At 46.5% G+C, this 21,093-nt stretch overlaps 1 protein-coding gene across 1 annotated transcript in view; it reads right to left on the bottom strand.

Moving 5' to 3' along the window:
* LOC135537164 (exportin-1) overlaps positions 1-21,093 on the bottom strand; it is a 48,660-nt gene that overhangs the window by 15,827 nt on the left and 11,740 nt on the right. Inside the window, exons 5-16 of the mRNA XM_064963373.1 lie at positions 20,764-20,883; positions 18,983-19,111; positions 18,402-18,560; positions 15,580-15,777; positions 14,661-14,799; positions 13,731-13,912; positions 12,216-12,372; positions 11,657-11,820; positions 10,355-10,489; positions 5,354-5,537; positions 4,214-4,320; positions 899-1,093 (exon numbers count right to left, since the gene is read on the bottom strand). Coding sequence (XP_064819445.1) covers positions 899-1,093; positions 4,214-4,320; positions 5,354-5,537; positions 10,355-10,489; positions 11,657-11,820; positions 12,216-12,372; positions 13,731-13,912; positions 14,661-14,799; positions 15,580-15,777; positions 18,402-18,560; positions 18,983-19,111; positions 20,764-20,883 — 1,869 coding nt within the window. The remainder of the gene's footprint in view (positions 1-898; positions 1,094-4,213; positions 4,321-5,353; positions 5,538-10,354; positions 10,490-11,656; positions 11,821-12,215; positions 12,373-13,730; positions 13,913-14,660; positions 14,800-15,579; positions 15,778-18,401; positions 18,561-18,982; positions 19,112-20,763; positions 20,884-21,093) is intronic.

The following is a 21,093-nucleotide window of genomic DNA, read 5'->3' on the forward strand; positions in this document are numbered from 1 at the left end:
ATGGAACACTCCATGGAGAGTGACCCCCTACAGTCAGTATGGACATGGAACACTCCATGGAGAGTGACCCCCTACAGTCAGTATGGAAATGGAACACTCCATGGAGACAGACCCCCTACAGTCAGTATGGACATGGAACACTCCATGGAGAGAGACCCCCTACAGTCAGTATGGAAATGGAACACTCCATGGAGAGAAACCCCCTACAGTCAGTATGGAAATGGAACACTCCATGGAGAGAGACCCCCATACAGTCAGTATGAAAATAGAACACTCCATGGAGAGAGACCCCCTACAGTCAGTATGGAAATGGAACACTCCATGGAGAGAGACCCCCATACAGTCAGTATGAAAATAGAACACTCCATGGAGAGAGACCCCCTACAGTCAGTATGGAAATGGGGGTCTTCGTGAACTACCTCTTTAACTCAACTTATTTTGTTGTCATTTTTCTTTCTTCAGAGGGTGGTTACAGGTACAAAAACAATCAAATCAATGCATACAAGATAAACCCCCCCCCCCCCAGAAACCATGCTTCCTACACCCTCAGATTATGGGATGCCAAGGTCAGATTTGTCCATATTCTGTTCCAGTTAAAGCGTTGTTCAGATTCAATTAGATCTGTAGAATTTACTCTTTTAATGTCTAGTTCAGAATATGAGCTTTCCAAAAGTTGTTTATATATTATTGAGATCAATCCTTTCAGGAACCCAGATCATTTATTTATAAATCACAACATTGGATGTTTTGGTAGTTTGGTTTGTACTTTTGACAAATTGTGCCTACTATGTCCAGGATTTACAGCCATACTGACATCAACATGTTAAGAGTACATTTGATAAACTATAAAAGATGAAAGTTTAGAACAATACCCACTATTAATAATGCTGATACCTACTTTATTGATCATGTTGAGCGTGCATTCGAACACGGCATCGAAGATCTGCGGGATCTCCCCGGTGATGTGTCCGCCCAGCTTGTTGACGATGGTTGCCATGGTGCTGAGGACTTCGGGCTCCCGGGCGGCGGGGACGTTGCGCTGGTAGTCGATGAGAACGGCGTCGAGCAGCGGCGGAACAAAGTTCTCCCCCACCTGGAAGGAAGGAACACCGGACGGGATCAACGGACAGATCAATGCGGCAAAGGGAGGAATGTTGTTGTTGTGTTCTCACCAGGTTATTGTTGGACAGGACTGAGGTCAGTGTGTGAGTGTGTGTGTGTTACTAAGGACTAAGTGACCAACACGGTTGTCTTTCAAACTCTTAAGGGGAGAGTTTCCCAATCCATTCCTCGAGTACACACAGGACTTACACGTACTGCTTTAAACAGTCAGGTTGGACAGTCTTGGGTGGAGACCTCTTTTCTGTCATGTAGTTTTTCATTGAAACACCTCCTCTGTCTTTCATTGGGATGCATATGGTACCAATATATCCTGATATATGTAGTACCAATATATCCTGATACACATAGTACCAATATCTTGATACATGTAGTAACAATATATCATGTAGTACCAATATATCCTGATACACGTAGTACCAATATATCCTGATACACGTAGTACCAATATATCCTGATACACATAGTACCAATATCTTGATACATGTAGTACCAATATATCATGTAGTACCAATATATCCTGATACACGTAGTACCAATATATCCTGATACACATAGTACCAATATCTTGATACATGTAGTACCAATATATCACGTAGTACCAATATATCCTGATACACGTAGTACCAATATATCACGTAGTACCAATATATCCTGATACACGTAGTACCAATATATCCTGATACACGTAGTACCAATATATCATGTAGTACCAATATATCATGTAGTACCAATATATCCTGATGTATGTGGTACCAATATATCCTGATATATGTGGTACCAATATATCCTGATACATGTAGTAACAATATATCATGTAGTACCAATATATCCTGATACACGTAGTACCAATATATCCTGATACACGTAGTACCAATATATCCTGATACACGTAGTAACAATATATCCTGATATATGTAGTAACAATATATACTGGTATATACAGTTTAAGTCAGATGTTTACATACACCTTGGCCAAATACATTTCAACTCAGTTTTTCACAATTCCTGACATTTAATCCTCGTCAGAATTTCCTGTTTTAGGTCAAGTAGGATCACCACTATTTTAAGAATGTGAAATGTCAGAATAATAGTAGAGAGAATGATTTATTTCAGCTTTTATTTTTTTTCATCACATTCCCAGTGGGTCAGAAGTTTACATACACTCGATTAAGTATTTGGTAGCATTGCCTAAAAATTGTTTAACTTGGGTCAGAGGTTTGTGTAGCCTTCCACAAGCTTCCCACAATAAGTTGGGTGAATTTATGCCCATTCCTCCTGACAGAGCTGGTGTAACTGAGTCAGGTTTGTAGGCCTCCTTGCTCGGACACACGCCTTTTCAGTTCTGCCACACATTTTCTATAGGATTGAGGTAAGGGCTTTGTGATGGCCACTCCAACACCTTGACTTTCTTGTCTTTTTTCCATTTTGCAACAACTTTGGAAGTATGCTTGGGGTCATTGTCCATTTGGAAGACCCATTTGCCATTTGGAAGACCAAGCTTTAACTTCCTGACTGATGTCTTGAGATGTTGCTTTAATATATCCACATCATTTTCCTCCCTCATGATGCCATCTATTTTGTGAAGTGCACCAGCCCCTCCTGCAGCAAAGCACCTTCCTTGCTTCTTCCTTGCTGAGTGGCCTTTCAGGTTATGTCGATATAGGACTCGTATTACTGTGGATATAGATACCTGTTTCCTCCAGCATCTTCACACGGTCCTTTGCTGTTGTTCTTGGATTGATTTGCACTTTTCGCACCAAAGTACGTTCATCTCTAGAAGACAGAATCCGTCTCCTTCCTGAGCGGTATGACGGCTGCGTGGTCCCATGGTGTTTATACTTGCGTACTATTGTTTGTACAGATGAACATGGTACATTCAGGCATTTGGAAATTGTTCCCAAGGATGAACCAGACTTGTGGAGATCTACACATTTAAAAATCAAACCTTCCATAATAATCTGAGAATGGCGCTCAGAATCCAAAACAGCCAGAGGAATATCCGCCATTTTGGAGTCAACCAAGTTCGAAACAACACCATAAATATTAACTTACCTTTGATGATCTTCATCAGAAGGCACTCCCAGGAATTCCAGTTGGACAATAAATGACTGATTTGTTCCATAAAGTCCATAATTTAGCCACTTGTTGTTAGTGTGTTCAGTCCAGTAATCCATCTTCATGAGGTACGAGCATTTCGTCCCAAAAAAAAACTTAATGTTCCGTTACAGTCTTTTAGAAACATGTCAAACGATGTCATTAGGATGTTTTTTTAACATAAAACATCAATAATGTTCCAACCGGAGAATTCCTTTGTCTTCAGAAAAAACACTGGAACGAGAAGTAACTCTGTCGGGAGCGCACGTCATGAGACCAAGGCACTCTGCCAGACCACTGACTCAAAGAGGTCTCATGAGCCCCTCCTTTATAGTAGAATCCTCATTCAAGTTTCTAAAGACGGTTGACATCTAGTGGAAGCCGTAGGAAGTGCAACTTTATCCATATCTCAATATGTATTCGGTATGCCAAGCTTTGAAAAACTACAAACCTCAGATGTCCAACTTCCTGGTTGGATTTTTCTCAGGTTTTCGCCTGCCATATGAGTTCTGTTATACTCACAGACATCATTCAAACAGTTTTAGAAACTTTAGAGTGTTTTCTATCCAATACTAATAATAATATGCATATATTAGCATCTGGGACATAGTAGGAGGCAGTTCACTCTGGGCACGCTATTCATCCAAAAGTGAAAATACTGCCCCCTATCCCAAAAAAGGTTAAAGGGACAGTCAACTTGGTGTATGTAAACTTCTGACCCACTGGAATTGTGATACAGTGAATTATAAGTTAAATAATCTGTCTGTAAACAATTGTTGGAAAAATAACTTGTGTCATGCACAAAGTAGATGTCCTAACCGACTTGCCATAACTATAGTTTGTTAATTAACAAGAAATTTGTGGAATGGTTGAAAAAAAGGACTCCAACCTAAGTGTGTGTAAACTTCTGACTTCAACTGTATGTAGAAACAATATATCCTGATACATACAGTACCAATATATTCCTGTCAGATGTGTATATATATCTGTATCTCACCATCTGTGGATCGCTGGATCTGCTGACCCAGCCGGAGATGAGTTTGAGCGTCTCTCTTTTCACCGTCCTCATACTTCTGATCAGGGGCTGTTTGGTCACCATCTCTCCTGAAACGCACAGCGCCAAGAGAATAGACGCATGAGGAGAGGACACACCGCCAAGAGAATAGACGCATGAGGAGAGGACACACCGCCAAGAGAATAGACGCATGAGGAGAGGGCACACCGCCAAGAGAATAGACGCATGAGGAGAGGACACACCGCCAAGAGAATAGACGCATGAGGAGAGGACACACCGCAAAGAGAACAGACGCTTGAGGAGAGGACACACCGCCAAGAGAATAGACGCATGAGGAGAGGACACACCGCCAAGAGAATAGACGCATGAGGAGAGGACACACCGCCAAGAGAATAGACGCATGAGGAGAGGACACACCGCCAAGAGAAGAGACGCATGAGGAGAGGACACACCGCAAAGAGAATAGACGCATGAGGAGAGGACACACCGCAAAGAGAACAGACGCTTGAGGAGAGGACACACCGCCAAGAGAATAGACGCTTGAGGAGAGGACACACCGCCAAGAGAATAGACGCTTGAGGAGAGGACACACCGCAAAGAGAATAGACGCTTGAGGAGAGGACACACCGCCAAGAGAATAGACGCTTGAGGAGAGGACACACCGCCAAGAGAATAGACGCTTGAGGAGAGGACACACCGCCAAGAGAATAGACGCTTGAGGAGAGGACACACCGCAAAGAGAATAGACGCTTGAGGAGAGGACACACCGCCAAGAGAATAGACGCATGAGGAGAGGACACACCGCCAAGAGAATAGACGCTTGAGGAGAGGACACACCGCAAAGAGAATAGACGCTTGAGGAGAGGACACACCGCCAAGAGAATAGACGCATGAGGAGAGGACACACCGCCAAGAGAATAGACGCTTGAGGAGAGGACACACCGCAAAGAGAATAGACGCTTGAGGAGAGGACACACCGCCAAGAGAATAGACGCATGAGGAGAGGACACACCGCCAAGAGAACAGACGCTTGAGGAGAGGACACACCGCCAAGAGAATAGACGCATGAGGAGAGGACACACACACAGCCCCCAGCCCAGCCCACCCCATCCCCCCACTGACCGTTGGTCTGGATGGCTGCGGAGATGTTTTCGCTGAGGCACTTGTAGACGTTGAGCATGTCCAGATAAATGCGTCCTAACTGGATAACGAAGGGGTGTCCCACGGCCTTACAGGCCCGGACGTTGGTCTTCAGGATGCTGCCGAGCTGCTTCACCGTCTCTGGGTCCTTCAGAATGTCCACGTTCTAACAGAGGGGAGTCAACCAATCACATGTCATTTATAAAGCCCTTTTTTACATCAGCAGATGTCACTAAGTGCTGTACAGAAACACAGCCGAAAACCACAAACAGCAAGCAATGCAGATGTAGAAGCACGGTGTCTAGGATAAACTCCCTGGAAAGCAGGAACCTAGGAAGAAACCTAGAGAGGAACCAGGCTCTGAGGGGTAGCCAGTCTTTGACTGCAGGAAAGGGGTACTACTAGAGGTCTTTGACTACAGGAAAGGGGTAGCTACTACAGGGTTTTGACTACCAGAAAGGGGTACTACTAGAGGTCTTTGACTACAGGAAAGGGGTACTACTAGAGGTCTTTGACTACAGGAAAGGGGTACTACTAGAGGTCTTTGACTACAGGAAAGGGGTACTACTAGAGGTCTTTGACTACAGGAAAGGGGTACTACTAGAGGTCTTTGACTACAGGAAAGGGGTACTACTAGAGGTCTTTGACCACAGGAAAGGGGTACTACTACAGATTTTTGACTGCAGGAAAGGGGTACTACTAGAGGTCTGACTACAGGAAAGGGGTAGCTACTAGAGGTCTTTGACTACAGGAAAGGGGTACTACTAGAGGTCTTTGACCACAGGAAAGGGGTACTACTACAGATTTTTGACTGCAGGAAAGGGGTACTACTACAGGTCTGACTATAGGAAAGGTGTACTACTACAGGTCGTTGACTACAGGAAAGGGGTACTACTACAGGTCTGACTACAGGAAAGGGGTAGCTACTACAGGTCTGACTACAGGAAAGGGGTACTACTACAGGTCTGACTACAGGAAAGGGGTACTACTACAGGTCTGACTATAGGAAAGGGGTACTACTACAGGTCTGACTACAGGAAAGGGGTACTACTACAGGTCTGACTATAGGAAAGGGGTAGCTACTACAGGTCTGACTATAGGAAAGGGGTACTACTACAGGTCTGACTATAGGAAAGGGGTACTACTACAGGTCTGACTATAGGAAAGGGGTACTACTACAGGTCTGACTACAGGAAAGGGGTACTACTACAGGTCTGACTATAGGAAAGGGGTAACTACTACAGGTCTGACTACAGGAAAGGGGTACTACTACAGGTCTGACTATAGGAAAGGGGTACTACTAGAGGTCTGACTACAGGAAAGGGGTACTACTACAGGTCTGACTACAGGAAAGGGGTACTACTACAGGTCTGACTATAGGAAAGGGGTACTACTAGAGGTCTGACTACAGGAAAGGGGTACTACTACAGGTCTGACTATAGGAAAGGGGTACTACTACAGGTCTGACTACAGGAAAGGGGTAGCTACTACAGGTCTGACTACAGGAAAGGGGTACTACTACAGGTCTGACTACAGGAAAGGGGTAGCTACTACAGGTCTGACTACAGGAAAGGGGTACTACTACAGGTCTGACTACAGGAAAGGGGTAGCTACTACAGGTCTGACTACAGGAAAGGGGTAGCTACTACAGGTCTGACTATAGGAAAGGGGTAGCTACTACAGGTCTGACTATAGGAAAGGGGTAGCTACTACAGGTCTGACTACAGGAAAGGGGTAGCTACTACAGGTCTGACTACAGGAAAGGGGTAGCTACTACAGGTCTGACTACAGGAAAGGGGTAGCTACTACAGGTCTGACTACAGGAAAGGGGTACTACTACAGGTCTTTGACTACAGGAAAGGGGTACTACTACAGGTCTGACTATAGGAAAGGGGTACTACTACAGGTCTGACTACAGGAAAGGGGTAGCTACTACAGGTCTGACTATAGGAAAGGGGTAGCTACTACAGGTCTGACTACAGGAAAGGTGTACTACTACAGGTCTGACTACAGGAAAGGGGTACTACTACAGGTCTGACTACAGGAAAGGGGTACTACTAGAGGTCTTTGACTACAGGAAAGGGGTACTACTACAGGTCTTTGACTACAGGAAAGGGGTACTACTACAGGTCTGACTACAGGAAAGGGGTAGCTACTACAGGTCTGACTATAGGAAAGGGGTAGCTACTACAGGTCTGACTATAGGAAAGGGGTACTACTACAGGTCTGACTACAGGAAAGGGGTACTACTAGAGGTCTCTGACTACAGGAAAGGGGTAGCTACTACAGGTCTGACTATAGGAAAGGGGTAGCTACTACAGGTCTGACTATAGGAAAGGGGTAACTACTACAGGTCTGACTACAGGAAAGGGGTACTACTACAGGTCTGACTACAGGAAAGGTGTACTACTACAGGTCTGACTACAGGAAAGGGGTACTACTACAGGTCTGACTACAGGAAAGGGGTAGCTACTACAGGTCTGACTATAGGAAAGGGGTAGCTACTACAGGTCTGACTATAGGAAAGGGGTAACTACTACAGGTCTGACTACAGGAAAGGGGTACTACTACAGGTCTGACTACAGGAAAGGTGTACTACTACAGGTCTGACTACAGGAAAGGGGTACTACTACAGGTCTGACTATAGGAAAGGGGTAACTACTACAGGTCTGACTACAGGAAAGGGGTACTACTACAGGTCTGACTACAGGAAAGGTGTACTACTACAGGTCTGACTACAGGAAAGGGGTACTACTACAGGTCTGACTATAGGAAAGGGGTACTACTACAGGTCTGACTACAGGAAAGGGGTAACTACTACAGGTCTGACTACAGGAAAGGGGTACTACTACAGGTCTGACTACAGGAAAGGGGTACTACTACAGGTCTGACTATAGGAAAGGGGTACTACTACAGGTCTGACTATAGGAAAGGGGTAGCTACTACAGGTCTGACTATAGGAAAGGGGTACTACTACAGGTCTGACTACAGGAAAGGGGTAGCTACTACAGGTCTGACTACAGGAAAGGTGTACTACTACAGGTCTGACTACAGGAAAGGGGTAGCTACTACAGGTCTGACTACAGGAAAGGGGTAGCTACTACAGGTCTGACTACAGGAAAGGGGTAGCTACTACAGGTCTGACTACAGGAAAGGGGTACTACTAGAGGTCTTTGACTACAGGAAAGGGGTAGCTACTACAGGTCTGACTATAGGAAAGGGGTACTACTACAGGTCTGACTACAGGAAAGGGGTAGCTACTACAGGTCTGACTATAGGAAAGGGGTACTACTACAGGTCTGACTACAGGAAAGGGGTACTACTACAGGTCTGACTACAGGAAAGGGGTAACTACTACAGGTCTGACTATAGGAAAGGGGTACTACTACAGGTCTGACTATAGGAAAGGGGTACTACTACAGGTCTGACTACAGGAAAGGGGTAGCTACTACAGGTCTGACTATAGGAAAGGGGTACTACTAGAGGTCTGACTATAGGAAAGGGGTACTACTACAGGTCTGACTACAGGAAAGGGGTACTACTACAGGTCTGACTATAGGAAAGGGGTAACTACTACAGGTCTGACTACAGGAAAGGGGTACTACTACAGGTCTGACTATAGGAAAGGGGTACTACTACAGGTCTGACTACAGGAAAGGGGTACTACTACAGGTCTGACTACAGGAAAGGGGTAACTACTACAGGTATTTCTGTGACCTGATGTTCTCCAGCAGCTGAACACATGTACATAGCAGTCCTGACATGGGTTTCAATCAGACACACTGCTCTTCAGGACAACTCTCCCTCCACCCTGTCTTACTCACTGTCCTATCCAGTCACATTCTCACTGGGGGGATTTGAGCTTATTTACAAAACATGTACAACATATGAAAGAAGTGTGAAATGAATGATCACAGAGTGACTAGATTCATTACGACAGGAGTGACTAGATTCATTACGACAGGAGTGACTAGATTCATTACTACAGGAGTGACTAGATTCATTACGACAGGAGTGACTAGATTCATTACGACAGGAGTGACTAGATTCATTACTAGAGGAGTGACTAGATTCATTACTAGAGGAGTGACTAGATTCATTACGACAGGAGTGACTAGATTCATTACGACAGGAGTGACTAGATTCATTACGACAGGAGTGACTAGATTCATTACGACAGGAGTGACTAGATTCATTACTACAGGAGTGACTATATTCATTATTACAGGCGTGACTATATTCATTACTACAGGCGTGACTAGATTCATTACTACAGGAGTGACTAGATTCATTACTACAGGAGTGACTAGATTCATTACTACAGGAGTGACTAGATTCATTACTACAGGAGTGTCTAGATTCATTACCACAGGCGTGACTAGATTCATTACCACAGGAGTGACTAGATTCATTACCACAGGAGTGACTAGATTCATTACCACAGGAGTGACTAGATTCATTACTACAGGAGTGTCTAGATTCATTACTACAGGCGTGACTAGATTCATTACCACAGGAGTGACTAGATTCATTACCACAGGAGTGACTAGATTCATTATTACAGGAGTGACTAGATTCATTACCACAGGAGTGACTAGATTCATTACCACAGGAGTGACTATATTCATTACTACAGGCGTGACTAGATTCATTACCACAGGAGTGACTAGATTCATTACCACAGGAGTGACTAGATTCATTACTACAGGAGTGACTAGATTCATTACTACAGGAGTGACTAGATTCATTACTACAGGAGTGACTAGATTCATTACTACAGGAGTGTCTAGATTCATTACTACAGAAGTGACTAGATTCATTACCACAGGAGTGACTAGATTCATTATTACAGGAGTGACTAGATTCATTACCACAGGAGTGACTAGATTCATTACCACAGGAGTGACTAGATTCATTACCACAGGAGTGACTAGATTCATTACTACAGGAGTGACTAGATTCATTATTACAGGAGTGACGTACCTTGGTGGCCTGTTGAATGATGCTGTCCCACACCTGGTTAGGCAGTAACATGTATTTCTCTATGATATGCTCTTGTACTGCCTGGTCTGTCTGGGCTCCGATCATGTACCCCACGGCCTCGTAGAACGTATGGACCTGCACAACACACACAGGACACCCAGAACATATAGATACACAGATACTAGATTCTGCTCTGAGTCAGCATGATGCTTCTCAGTAGACAGAGATAGATACACAGATACTAGATTCTGCTCTGAGTCAGCGTGATGCTTCTCAGTAGACAAAGATAGATACACAGATACTAGATTCTGCTCTGAGTCAGCGTGATGCTTCTCAGTAGACAGAGATAGATACATAAATACTAGATTCTGCTCTGAGTCAGCGTGATGCCTCTCAGTAGACAGAGGTAGATACATAAATACTAGATTCTGCTCTGAGTCAGCGTGATGCCTCTCAGTAGACAGAGGTAGATACACAGATACTAGATTCTGCTCTGAGTCAGCGTGATGCCTCTCAGTAGACAGAGATAGATACACAGATACTAGATTCTGCTCTGAGTCAGCATGATGCTTCTCAGTAGACAGAGATAGATACACAGATACTAGATTCTGCTCTGAGTCAGCGTGATTATTCTCAGTACAGAGATAGATACACAAATACTAGATTCTGTCTAGTCAGTGTGTTTCTACAGCTTGGAACGTACACACCAACATAACATCAGCACGGAGGGATGGTCAAGGTTTGTAACTTTTGTCAGCGTTAGTAATAATGAACACAGATACAAGAAACAGAGAAAGACAATCTGGGTTTTATTGGTTAGATGTTCTGAATCCCAGCGCTTTTTCAGTAGACATGACAGAGTCCTCTCTACTCAATCCATTTCTACAGCTTGGTGTGTGTTTGAACCCATTTCAACATGCCCTAATACACGCCTTTTAGTTTGGGCTGAGTGAATGACAGATATAGTCCTCTCTAGTCGGCGCATTTCTAGGGCCTGAGGCTGACCTATCTGTTGGGGTTAAAGGTCATGATGATGGAGTTAATGTTGTTGAGGATCTCGTCGCACGTGTGTGTGTGTGTGTGTGTGTGTGTGTGTGTGTGCGTGTACCTGTTGTGGCTGCAGGTCACAGGTGTGTGTGTGTGCGTGTGTGTGTGTGTACCTGTTGTGGCTGCAGGTCACAGGTGTGTGTGTGTGTGTGTGTGTGTGTGTGTGTGTGTGTGTGTGTGTGTGTGTGTGTGTGTGTACCTGCTGTGGCTGCAGGTCACAGGTGTGTGTGTGTTTGTGTGTGTGTGTGTGTGTACCTGCTGTGGCTGCAGGTCACAGATGATGGTGTTGATATTGTTGAGGATCTCGTCTATGAAAGGCATCACCTCGCCCACCTGCACCTGGACAAAATGGCGACGACACTTCTGGGCGATCTTGATGAAAGTGTCACACGCCATATCCTGTACCCCATCATGGGTCTCTGAGAGGGGGAGGGAGGGGGTGAGACAGGCTGGATAACACACACAACTCACCTCTGTACACCAGGCACACAGACAGACAGTTAGTTCTGTCACCTCTGTACACCAGACACACAGACAGTTAGTTCTCTCACCTCTGTACACCAGGCACACAGACAGTTAGTTAGTTAGTTCTCTCACCTCTGTACACCAGGCACACAGACAGTTAGTTAGTTAGTTAGTTAGTTCTGTCACCTCTGTACACCAGGCACACCGACAGTTAGTTAGTTAGTTGGTTCTCTCACCTCTGTACACCAGGCACACAGACAGTTAGTTAGTTCTCTCACCTCTGTACACCAGGCACACAGACAGTTAGTTAGTTCTCTCACCCCTGTACACAGACAGTTAGTTCTCTCACCGTGCATGAACTCAAAGAGTTTATTGACAACGGTCTTGAGGAACTTCCAGTGGGCTCTGAGGAAGCGAGGGTACTGGCCCACGATGTACATGATATTGGAGGCAATGATGGCCTTATTGTCCTTTCCCCTCTTCTGTTCACATAGACCCAGCAGATCCTACACACACACACACACACACAGTTAGACAGATGGATAACGGAGAGCCTTTGGACAATATATGAGCTATATGTTCATCCTTGAGGCCCAGTGTGTCCAGAGAGGCAGTACTGTTTAACCCCCCACATCTTTCCCTCCTGCATCTCTGTCACATTGTTCATCAGTTCAACTAAATATCCCCCAAACAAACTCCCATTCTCCTCCTTCTCCTAAAGAGAAAGATGCTGCTCAACATTCTTCCGAAGAGAAAGATGCTGCTCAACATTCTCCTAAAGAGAAAGATGCTGCTCAACATTCTCCTAAAGAGAAAGATGCTGCTCAACATTCTAAAGAGAAAGATGCTGCTCAACATTTTAAAGAGAAAGATGCTGCTCAACATTCTCCTAAAGAGAAAGATGCTGCTCAACATTTTAAAGAGAAAGATGCTGCTCAACATTTTAAAGAGAAAGATGCTGCTCAACATTCTCCTGAAGAGAAAGATGCTGCTCAACATTCTAAAGAGAAAGATGCTGCTCAACATTCTCCTAAAGAGAAAGATGCTGCTCAACATTCTCCTAAAGAGAAAGATGCTGCTCAACATTCTCCTAAAGAGAAAGATGCTGCTCAACATTCTCCTAAAGAGAAAGATGCTGCTCAACATTCTCCTAAAGAGAAAGATGCTGCTCAACATTCTCCTAAAGAGAAAGATGCTGCTCAACATTCTCCTAAAGAGAAAGATGCTGCTCAACATTCTCCTAAAGAGAAAGATGCTGCTCAACATTCTCCTAAAGAGAAAGATGCTGCTCAACATTTTAAAGAGAAAGATACTGCTCAACATTTTAAAGAGAAAGATGCTGCTCCAAATTCTCCTGAAGAGAAAGATGCTGCTCAACATTCTCCTAAAGAGAAAGATGCTGCTCAACATTCTCCTAAAGAGAAAGATGCTGCTCAACATTCTCCTAAAGAGAAAGATGCTGCTCAACATTCTCCTAAAGAGAAAGATGCTGCTCAACATTCTCCTAAAGAGAAAGATGCTGCTCAACATTCTCCTAAAGAGAAAGATGCTGCTCAACATTCTCCTAAAGAGAAAGATGCTGCTCAACATTCTCCTAAAGAGAAAGATGCTGCTCAACATTCTCCTAAAGAGAAAGATGCTGCTCAACATTCTCCTAAAGAGAAAGATGCTGCTCAACATTCTCCTAAAGAGAAAGATGCTGCTCAACATTCTCCTAAAGAGAAAGATGCTGCTCAACATTCTCCTGAAGAGAAAGATGCTGCTCAACATTCTCCTAAAGCCTTCTGGTCATCAACCCTCTCCATGAATCCCATTTTACTCTCTCCGTTATACCGTTATACTTGTCCCTAGGTGGCCTCCGTACCTTGATGACGGTGACCAGGAACCTCTTCTCGTCCTCTTCGTGCATGGCTCCACTGATGGACCCTATAGCCCAGCACAGTGTGTTGAGGTTCTTCCAGGACCACTCTGTACCGTTCACCTGGTTATGAAGCTTCTCTGTCATTATACGCTCCGTGTCTGCATAGTCCAGATGGGTCAGGTACACTAGAGAGAGAGAGAGAGAGACAGAGAGAGACAGAGAGAGACAGAGACAGAGAGGGAGAGAGAGAGACAGAGAGGGAGAGAGAGAGACAGAGAGGGAGAGAGACAGAGACAGAGAGGGAGAGAGAGACAGAGAGAGACAGAGAGGGAGAGAGAGAGACAGAGAGAGAGAGACAGAGACAGAGAGGGAGAGAGAGACAGAGAGAGACAGAGAGACAGAGACAGAGAGGGAGAGAGAGAGACAGAGAGGGAGAGAGACAGAGACAGAGAGACAGAGAGAGCGAGAGAGAGACAGAAACAGAGAGACAGAGAGGGAGAGAGACAGAGACATAGAGAGAGAGACAGAGAGAGCGAGAGAGAGGGAGAGAGAGAGACAGAAACAGAGAGAGAGAGAGAGAGGGAGAGAGAGAGAGACAGAGAGAGAGGGAGAGACAGAAACAGAGAGAGACAGAGAGAGAGAGGGAGAGAGAGACAGAGAGAGACAGAGAGGCAGAGACAGAGAGACAGAGACGAGGAGAGAGAGACAGAGAGAGGAGACGATCACAGAGAGTTTAGAGTGTAGATCAAGTCAATAGACTAGGGTCCTTATTGAATATGTAGTGGTGCTGTACAGTGATGTGATGTCCACAAAGGAAACTGACAATCAGTCTAAATGTAGAAAGTCACACATAACTATTCCACCTGCTATATTCCAACTGCTGTCACCCCCCCCCCTCCCACTCACACACACACACACAGACGTGTGACGTACCCAGTGTCTCTCTCATGTTCTTGTAGAGGTTGATGGAGTCTGTGTCCTTCATGAACTCTCGTACCACCTCTCCCTGGTCGTTCTCCACCACCAGCACCTCCTCCGGCTTGGCCATGCGGCTCACCATCAGCAGACGCACCTGTTACCAACATCAACAGCCGTCAAGACACACAGAGAGAAACACAGACACACCGAGAGAGAGAGACACAGACAGAAACACAGACACACAGAGAGAAACACAGACACACAGAGAGAAACACAGACACACAGAGAGAGACAGACACAGACAGACACACAGACACACAGAGAGAGTCACAGACACACAGAGAGAAACAAAGACACACAGAGAGAAACACAGACACACAGAGAGAAACACAGACACACAGAGAGAGACAGACACAGACAGAAACACAGACACACAGAGAGAAACACAGACACACAGAGAGAAACACAGACACACAGAGAGAGACAGACACAGACAGACACACAGACACACAGAGAGAGACACAGACACACAGAGAGAAACAAAGACACAGAGAGAGAGAGAGAGACACAGAGAGAGAGAGAGACACACAGAGAGAAACACAGACACAGAGAGAGAGAGAGACACAGACACACAGAGAGAGAGACAGACACACAGAGAGAGAGAGACACAGACACACAGACGGAGACACAGAGAGACACACGCAGCCACACACACACACACTTCATGCCAACAAATTCTCTGGACCACACACTCTGACCATGTGCCAACAAATTCTCTCCCTCTCGCTCGCTCTCACATACACACTGTGACCACCAGAGAGCAAGAGTGTGTGTGTGTGTGTGTGTGTCAGCCAGTCAGTCCGGCCTGTCTGTCCGTCTGTCAGTCAGCCAGTCTCCCAGTCAGTCCGGCCTGTCTGTCCGTCTGTCTGGTCACCTTGGAGAGTACAGGCAGGTAGAGCTGTCTGCGAGGAGGGACATCGAAGTGTTGTGATCCAGACAGCAGGGGGGAGGTGGACGTGGAGAAGGGACTCTCCCTGTAAAGCTCTGCAGCCAGATGGTTCCAGTACTCCAGACAGATCTTAAAGATCTCTGTCTCCTCCACCTCAGACACCAGCAGCATGTAGTGGAGAGCCTGGAGGAGAGGAGAGGAGGAGAGAGAGGAGGAGAGGAAAGGAGAGAAGGGGGAGGAGAGGAGAGAAGGGGGGAGGAGAGGAGGAGAGAAGGGGGAGGAGGAGGGGGTGGAGGAGAGTGAGGAGGGGGGAGGAGGAGAGGAGGAGAGAGAGAGGAGGTGGGAGGGGGTTACTGTTTAATTTGAAGGATCTGTTTTGTATATTTAGTGTTTAGTGGTTTTCATAACAGCCTTCGTGAGTTTCCAACCTCACCTGCATTAACTTTGACTTTATAGTTGTAAAGAAACCCAGGCCTTTTCCCCATGTCCTCTTTCTCTCCACTATGTCCCACCCAGGATGTAACCATGTCCTCTTCCTCTCCACTATGTCCCACCCAGGATGTAACCATGTCCTCTTCTTCTCCACTATGTCCCACCCAGTCCCAGGATGTAACCATGTCCTCTTCTTCTCCACTATGTCCCACCCAGGACGTAACCATGTCCTCTTCTTCTCCACTATGTCCCACCCAGGATGTAACCATGTCCTCTTCCTCTCCACTATGTCCCACCCAGTCCCAGGATGTAACCATGTCCTCTTCTTCTCCACTATGTCCCACCCAGGATGTAACCATGTCCTCTTCTTCTCCACTATGTCCCACCCAGGATCTAACTATGTCCCACCCAGTCCCAGGATGTAACCATGTCCTCTTCTTCTCCACTATGTCCCACCCAGGATGTAACCATGTCCTCTTCCTCTCCACTATGTCCCACCCAGGATGTAACCATGTCCTCTTCTTCTCCACTATGTCCCACCCAGTCCCAGGATGTAACCATGTCCTCTTCTTCTCCACTATGTCCCACCCAGGATGTAACCATGTCCTCTTCTTCTCCACTATGTCCCACCCAGGATGTAACCATGTCCTCTTCTTCTCCACTATGTCCCACCCAGTCCCAGGATGTAACCATGTCCTCTTCTTCTCCACTATGTCCCACCCAGGATGTAACCATGTCCTCTTCTTCTCCACTATGTCCCACCCAGGATGTAACCATGTCCTCTTCTTCTCCACTATGTCCCACCCAGTCCCAGGACGTAACCATGTCCTCTTCTTCTCCACTATGTCCCACCCAGGATGTAACCATGTCCTCTTCTTCTCCACTATGTCCCACCCAGGATGTAACCATGCCCTCTTCTTCTCCACTATGTCCCACCCAGGATGTAACCATGTCCTCTTCTTCTCCACTATGTCCCACCCAGTCCCAGGATGTAACCATGTCCTCTTCTATCTCCACTATGTCCCATCCAGGATGTAACTATGTCCCACCCAGGATGTAACCATGTCCTCTTCTTCTCCACTATGTCCCACCCAGTCCCAGGATGTAACCATGTCCTCTTCTTCTCCACTATGTCCCACCCAGGACGTAACCATGTCCTCTTCCTCTCCACTATGTCCCACCCAGTCCCAGGATGTAACCATGTCCTCTTCTTCTCCACTATGTCCCACCCAGTCCCAGGACGTAACCATGTCCTCTTCTTCTCCACTATGTCCCACCCAGTCCCAGGATGTAACCATGTCCTCTTCTTCTCCACTATGTCCCACCCAGGACGTAACCATGTCCTCTTCCTCTCCACTATGTCCCACCCAGTCCCAGGATGTAACCATGTCCTCTTCTTCTCCACTATGTCCCACCCAGTCCCAGGACGTAACCATGTCCTCTTCTTCTCCACTATGTCCCACCCAGTCCCAGGATGTAACCATGTCCTCTTCTTCTCCACTATGTCCCACCCAGTCCCAGGACGTAACCATGTCCTCTTCTTATCCACTATGTCCCACCCAGTCCCAGGACGTAACCATGTCCTCTTCTATCTCCACTATGTCCCACCCAGTCCCAGGATGTAACCATGTCCTCTACTTCTCCACTATGTCCCACCCAGGATGTAACCATGTCCTCTTCTATCTCCACTATGTCCCACCCAGGATGTAACCATGTCCTCTTCTTCTCCACTATGTCCCACCCAGGATGTAACCATGTCCTCTTCTTCTCCACTATGTCCCACCCAGGATGTAACCATGTCCTCTTCTTCTCCACTATGTCCCACCCAGTCCCAGGATGTAACCATGTCCTCTTCTTCTCCACTATGTCCCACCCAGGATGTAACCATGTCCTCTTCTTCTCCACTATGTCCCACCCAGGATGTAACCATGTCCTCTTCTTCTCCACTATGTCCCACCCAGTCCCAGGATGTAACCATGTCCTCTTCTTCTCCACTATGTCCCACCCAGGATGTAACCATGTCCTCTTCTTCTCCACTATGTCCCACCCAGTCCCAGGATGTAACCATGTCCTCTTCTTCTCCACTATGTCCCACCCAGGATGTAACCATGTCCTCTTCTTCTCCACTATGTCCCACCCAGGATGTAACCATGTCCTCTTCTTCTCCACTATGTCCCACCCAGACCCAGGATGTAACCATGTCCTCTTCCTCTCCACTATGTCCCACCCAGGATGTAACCATGTCCTCTTCTTCTCCACTATGTCCCACCCAGTCCCAGGATGTAACCAGTGGGCTTGAATCAACTAAGGCCAGCAGCGTTCAGGAAATGTGAAAAGAGTTGTTTTGTGAGAAACTGCTGCGGTATGTTTCTCACCTCCATCAGTGTCTCTCGGAGGTTGGGCCTCTTCTCGATGAGCTGACCGTGCTCCTTCAGGAAGGTGCAGAGAAACAGGCTGAGGTTCTGGATGAAGTTCTGCTCGTCATCCTTACCGTTGGAATACGCCAGACGAATGTTGGTGTTCAGGGGAAGCATCTGGGGAGGGAGACGGAGAATAGGAATGGATGATCGACTGGACAGTCTGTGTGTGTGTGTGTGTGTGTTACATTTGTTGGCAACAGTGGGATCCACACCTGCCTGGAGCACTGTATGTGTGTGTGTGTGTGTGTGTGTGTGTGTGTGTGTGTGTGTGTGTGTGTGTGTGTGTGTTACATTTGTTGGCAACAGTGGGATCCACACCAGCCTGGAGCACTGTGTGTGTGTGTGTGTGTGTGTGTGTGTGTGTGTGTGTGTGTGTGTGTGTGTGTGTGTGTGTGTGTGTGTGTGTGTGTGTGTGTGTGTGTGTGTGTGTGTGTGTGTGTGTGTGTGTGTGTGTTACATTTGTTGGCAACAGTGGGATCCACACCTGCCAGGAGCACTGTGTGTGTGTGTGTGTGTGTGTGTGTGTGTATACACACCTGTTTGAGTTGACACATGGTGAGCGTGAAGAGGTTGACAAACTGCTCCTCGTATTGACTGACACTGACGCCGGCGATCTCCGTCAGACACTTCAGCGTCACGTTGCGGAACATCGGCACGTTCAGGAACTACAGGATCAATCAACCAATCAAATGTATTTTATAAATCCCTTCTTACATCAGCTGATATCTCAAAATGCTGTACAGAAACCCAGCCTAAAACCCCAAACAGCAAGCAATGCAGATGTAGAAGCACGGTGGCTAGGAAAAACTCCCTGGAATGCAGGAACCTAGGAAGAAACCTAGAGAGGAACCAGGCTCTGAGGGGTGGCCAGTCCTCTCCTGTCTGTACTGGGTAGAGAGGAACCAGGCTCTGAGGGGTGGCCAGTCCTCTCCTGGCTGTACTGGGTAGAGAGGAACCAGGCTCTGAGGGGTGACCAGTCCTCTTCTGGCTGTACTGGGTAGAGAGGAACCAGGCTCTGAGGGGTGGCCAGTCCTCTTCTAGCTGTACTGGGTAGAGAGGAACCAGGCTCTGAGGGGTGACCAGTCCTCTTCTGGCTGTACTGGGTAGAGAGGAACCAGGCTCTGAGGGGTGGCCAGTCCTCTCCTGGCTGTACTGGGTAGAGAGGAACCAGGCTCTGAGGGGTGACAAGTCCTCTCCTGGCTGAATGCTCCCAGAAATGGATTTATAATTGAGGAATCCCTCATCTTCTCCATTAACTGTCCAGGGTTGTATTCATTAGGCGCCAAACAGAAGAAAACAGACTGAAATGATTGTCTTCCGTTGCAATATGTTTTGTTACGATCGGTGTGCTTGAACTGAAGAATACGACCCACGTGTTGGCGAGAGAGGTCCAAAACAAACTCGGTCCTGGGGAGCCCAAGAGGTGCAGGTTCTGGTTTTAGCCCAACACTACACAGCTGATTAAAATAATTAAAGTTAGATAATTAGTTGATTATTTGAGTCAGCTGTGTCGTGTTCGGGCCAAAAGTTCACCCCTTCGGGTCCCCAGGACCGAGTTTGGAAAACACTGCCCTCCACTCTAAACAGGATTGGTATTTGCAATACGGCAATAGCTTAACCTTGTCCTCTGATAGGCCAGATAGTAATGTGTGAAAGGATTGGACAGTTTCCATCTCGCTACACAAGGGCCTAGGAAATGGGTTGATTTAGACCAGGGCAGGAAACTGGACACGGATGAGAAACAGAGAGAGAGAAACAGAGAGCGAGACGGAGAAACAAAGAGAGAGAGAGAAACAAAGAGAGAGAGAGAAACAAAGAGAGAGAGAGAGAGAGAGAAACAAAGAAGGAGAGAGAGAGAGAGAAACAAAGAGAGAGAGAGAGAGACAGAGAGAGAGAGAAACAAAGAGAGAGAGAGAAACAAAGAGAGAGAGACAGAGACAGAGAGAGAGAGAGAGAGCGAAACAGAGAGAGAGAGAGACAGAGAGACAGAGACAGAGAGAGAGAAACAAAGAGAGAGAGAGACAGACAGAGAGAGAGAGACAGACAGAGAGAGAGACAGACAGAGAGAAACAAAGAGAGAGAGAGAGAGAGAGACAGAGAGAGAGTGAAACAAAGAGAGAGAGAGAGAGAGAGAGACAGAGAGAGAGAGAGACAGACAGACAGAGACAGAGAGAAACAAAGAGAGAGAGAGAGAGAGAGACAGAGACAGAGAGAGAGAGAGAGAGAGAGAGAGACAGAGACAGAGAGACAGAGACAGAGAGAGAGACAGAGAGAGAGACAGAGAGAGAGACAGAGAGAGAGACAGAGAGGTATCTACCTTGTAGACGAGTGTGCTGATGAGTTTGGTCTCGAAAATGTACCCCAGAGGAATCCAGTTGAGAAATCTCAGCAGCGTTTCTAGAGTGGCGTGGACCAGTGGTGCATTCTGGGAATTCTCCTGGAGGACAGAACATACAGGGGGGAAATCGTTGACGACCAAATAAGAACAGTGGAGGGGAGATGAGGAAAAGTGTCTTTGATGTTTATGTCCTCTGTAACTCAGTTGGTAGAGCACAGCGCTTGTACCACCAGGGTAGCGGGTTTGATTCCCGGGACCACCCATATATAAAAAAAAAAATTTGACCTTTATTTTACTAGGCAAGTCAGT

Source organism: Oncorhynchus masou, unplaced genomic scaffold, assembly GCF_036934945.1.
Source record: "Oncorhynchus masou masou isolate Uvic2021 unplaced genomic scaffold, UVic_Omas_1.1 unplaced_scaffold_714, whole genome shotgun sequence".
Taxonomy (NCBI): domain Eukaryota; kingdom Metazoa; phylum Chordata; class Actinopteri; order Salmoniformes; family Salmonidae; genus Oncorhynchus; species Oncorhynchus masou.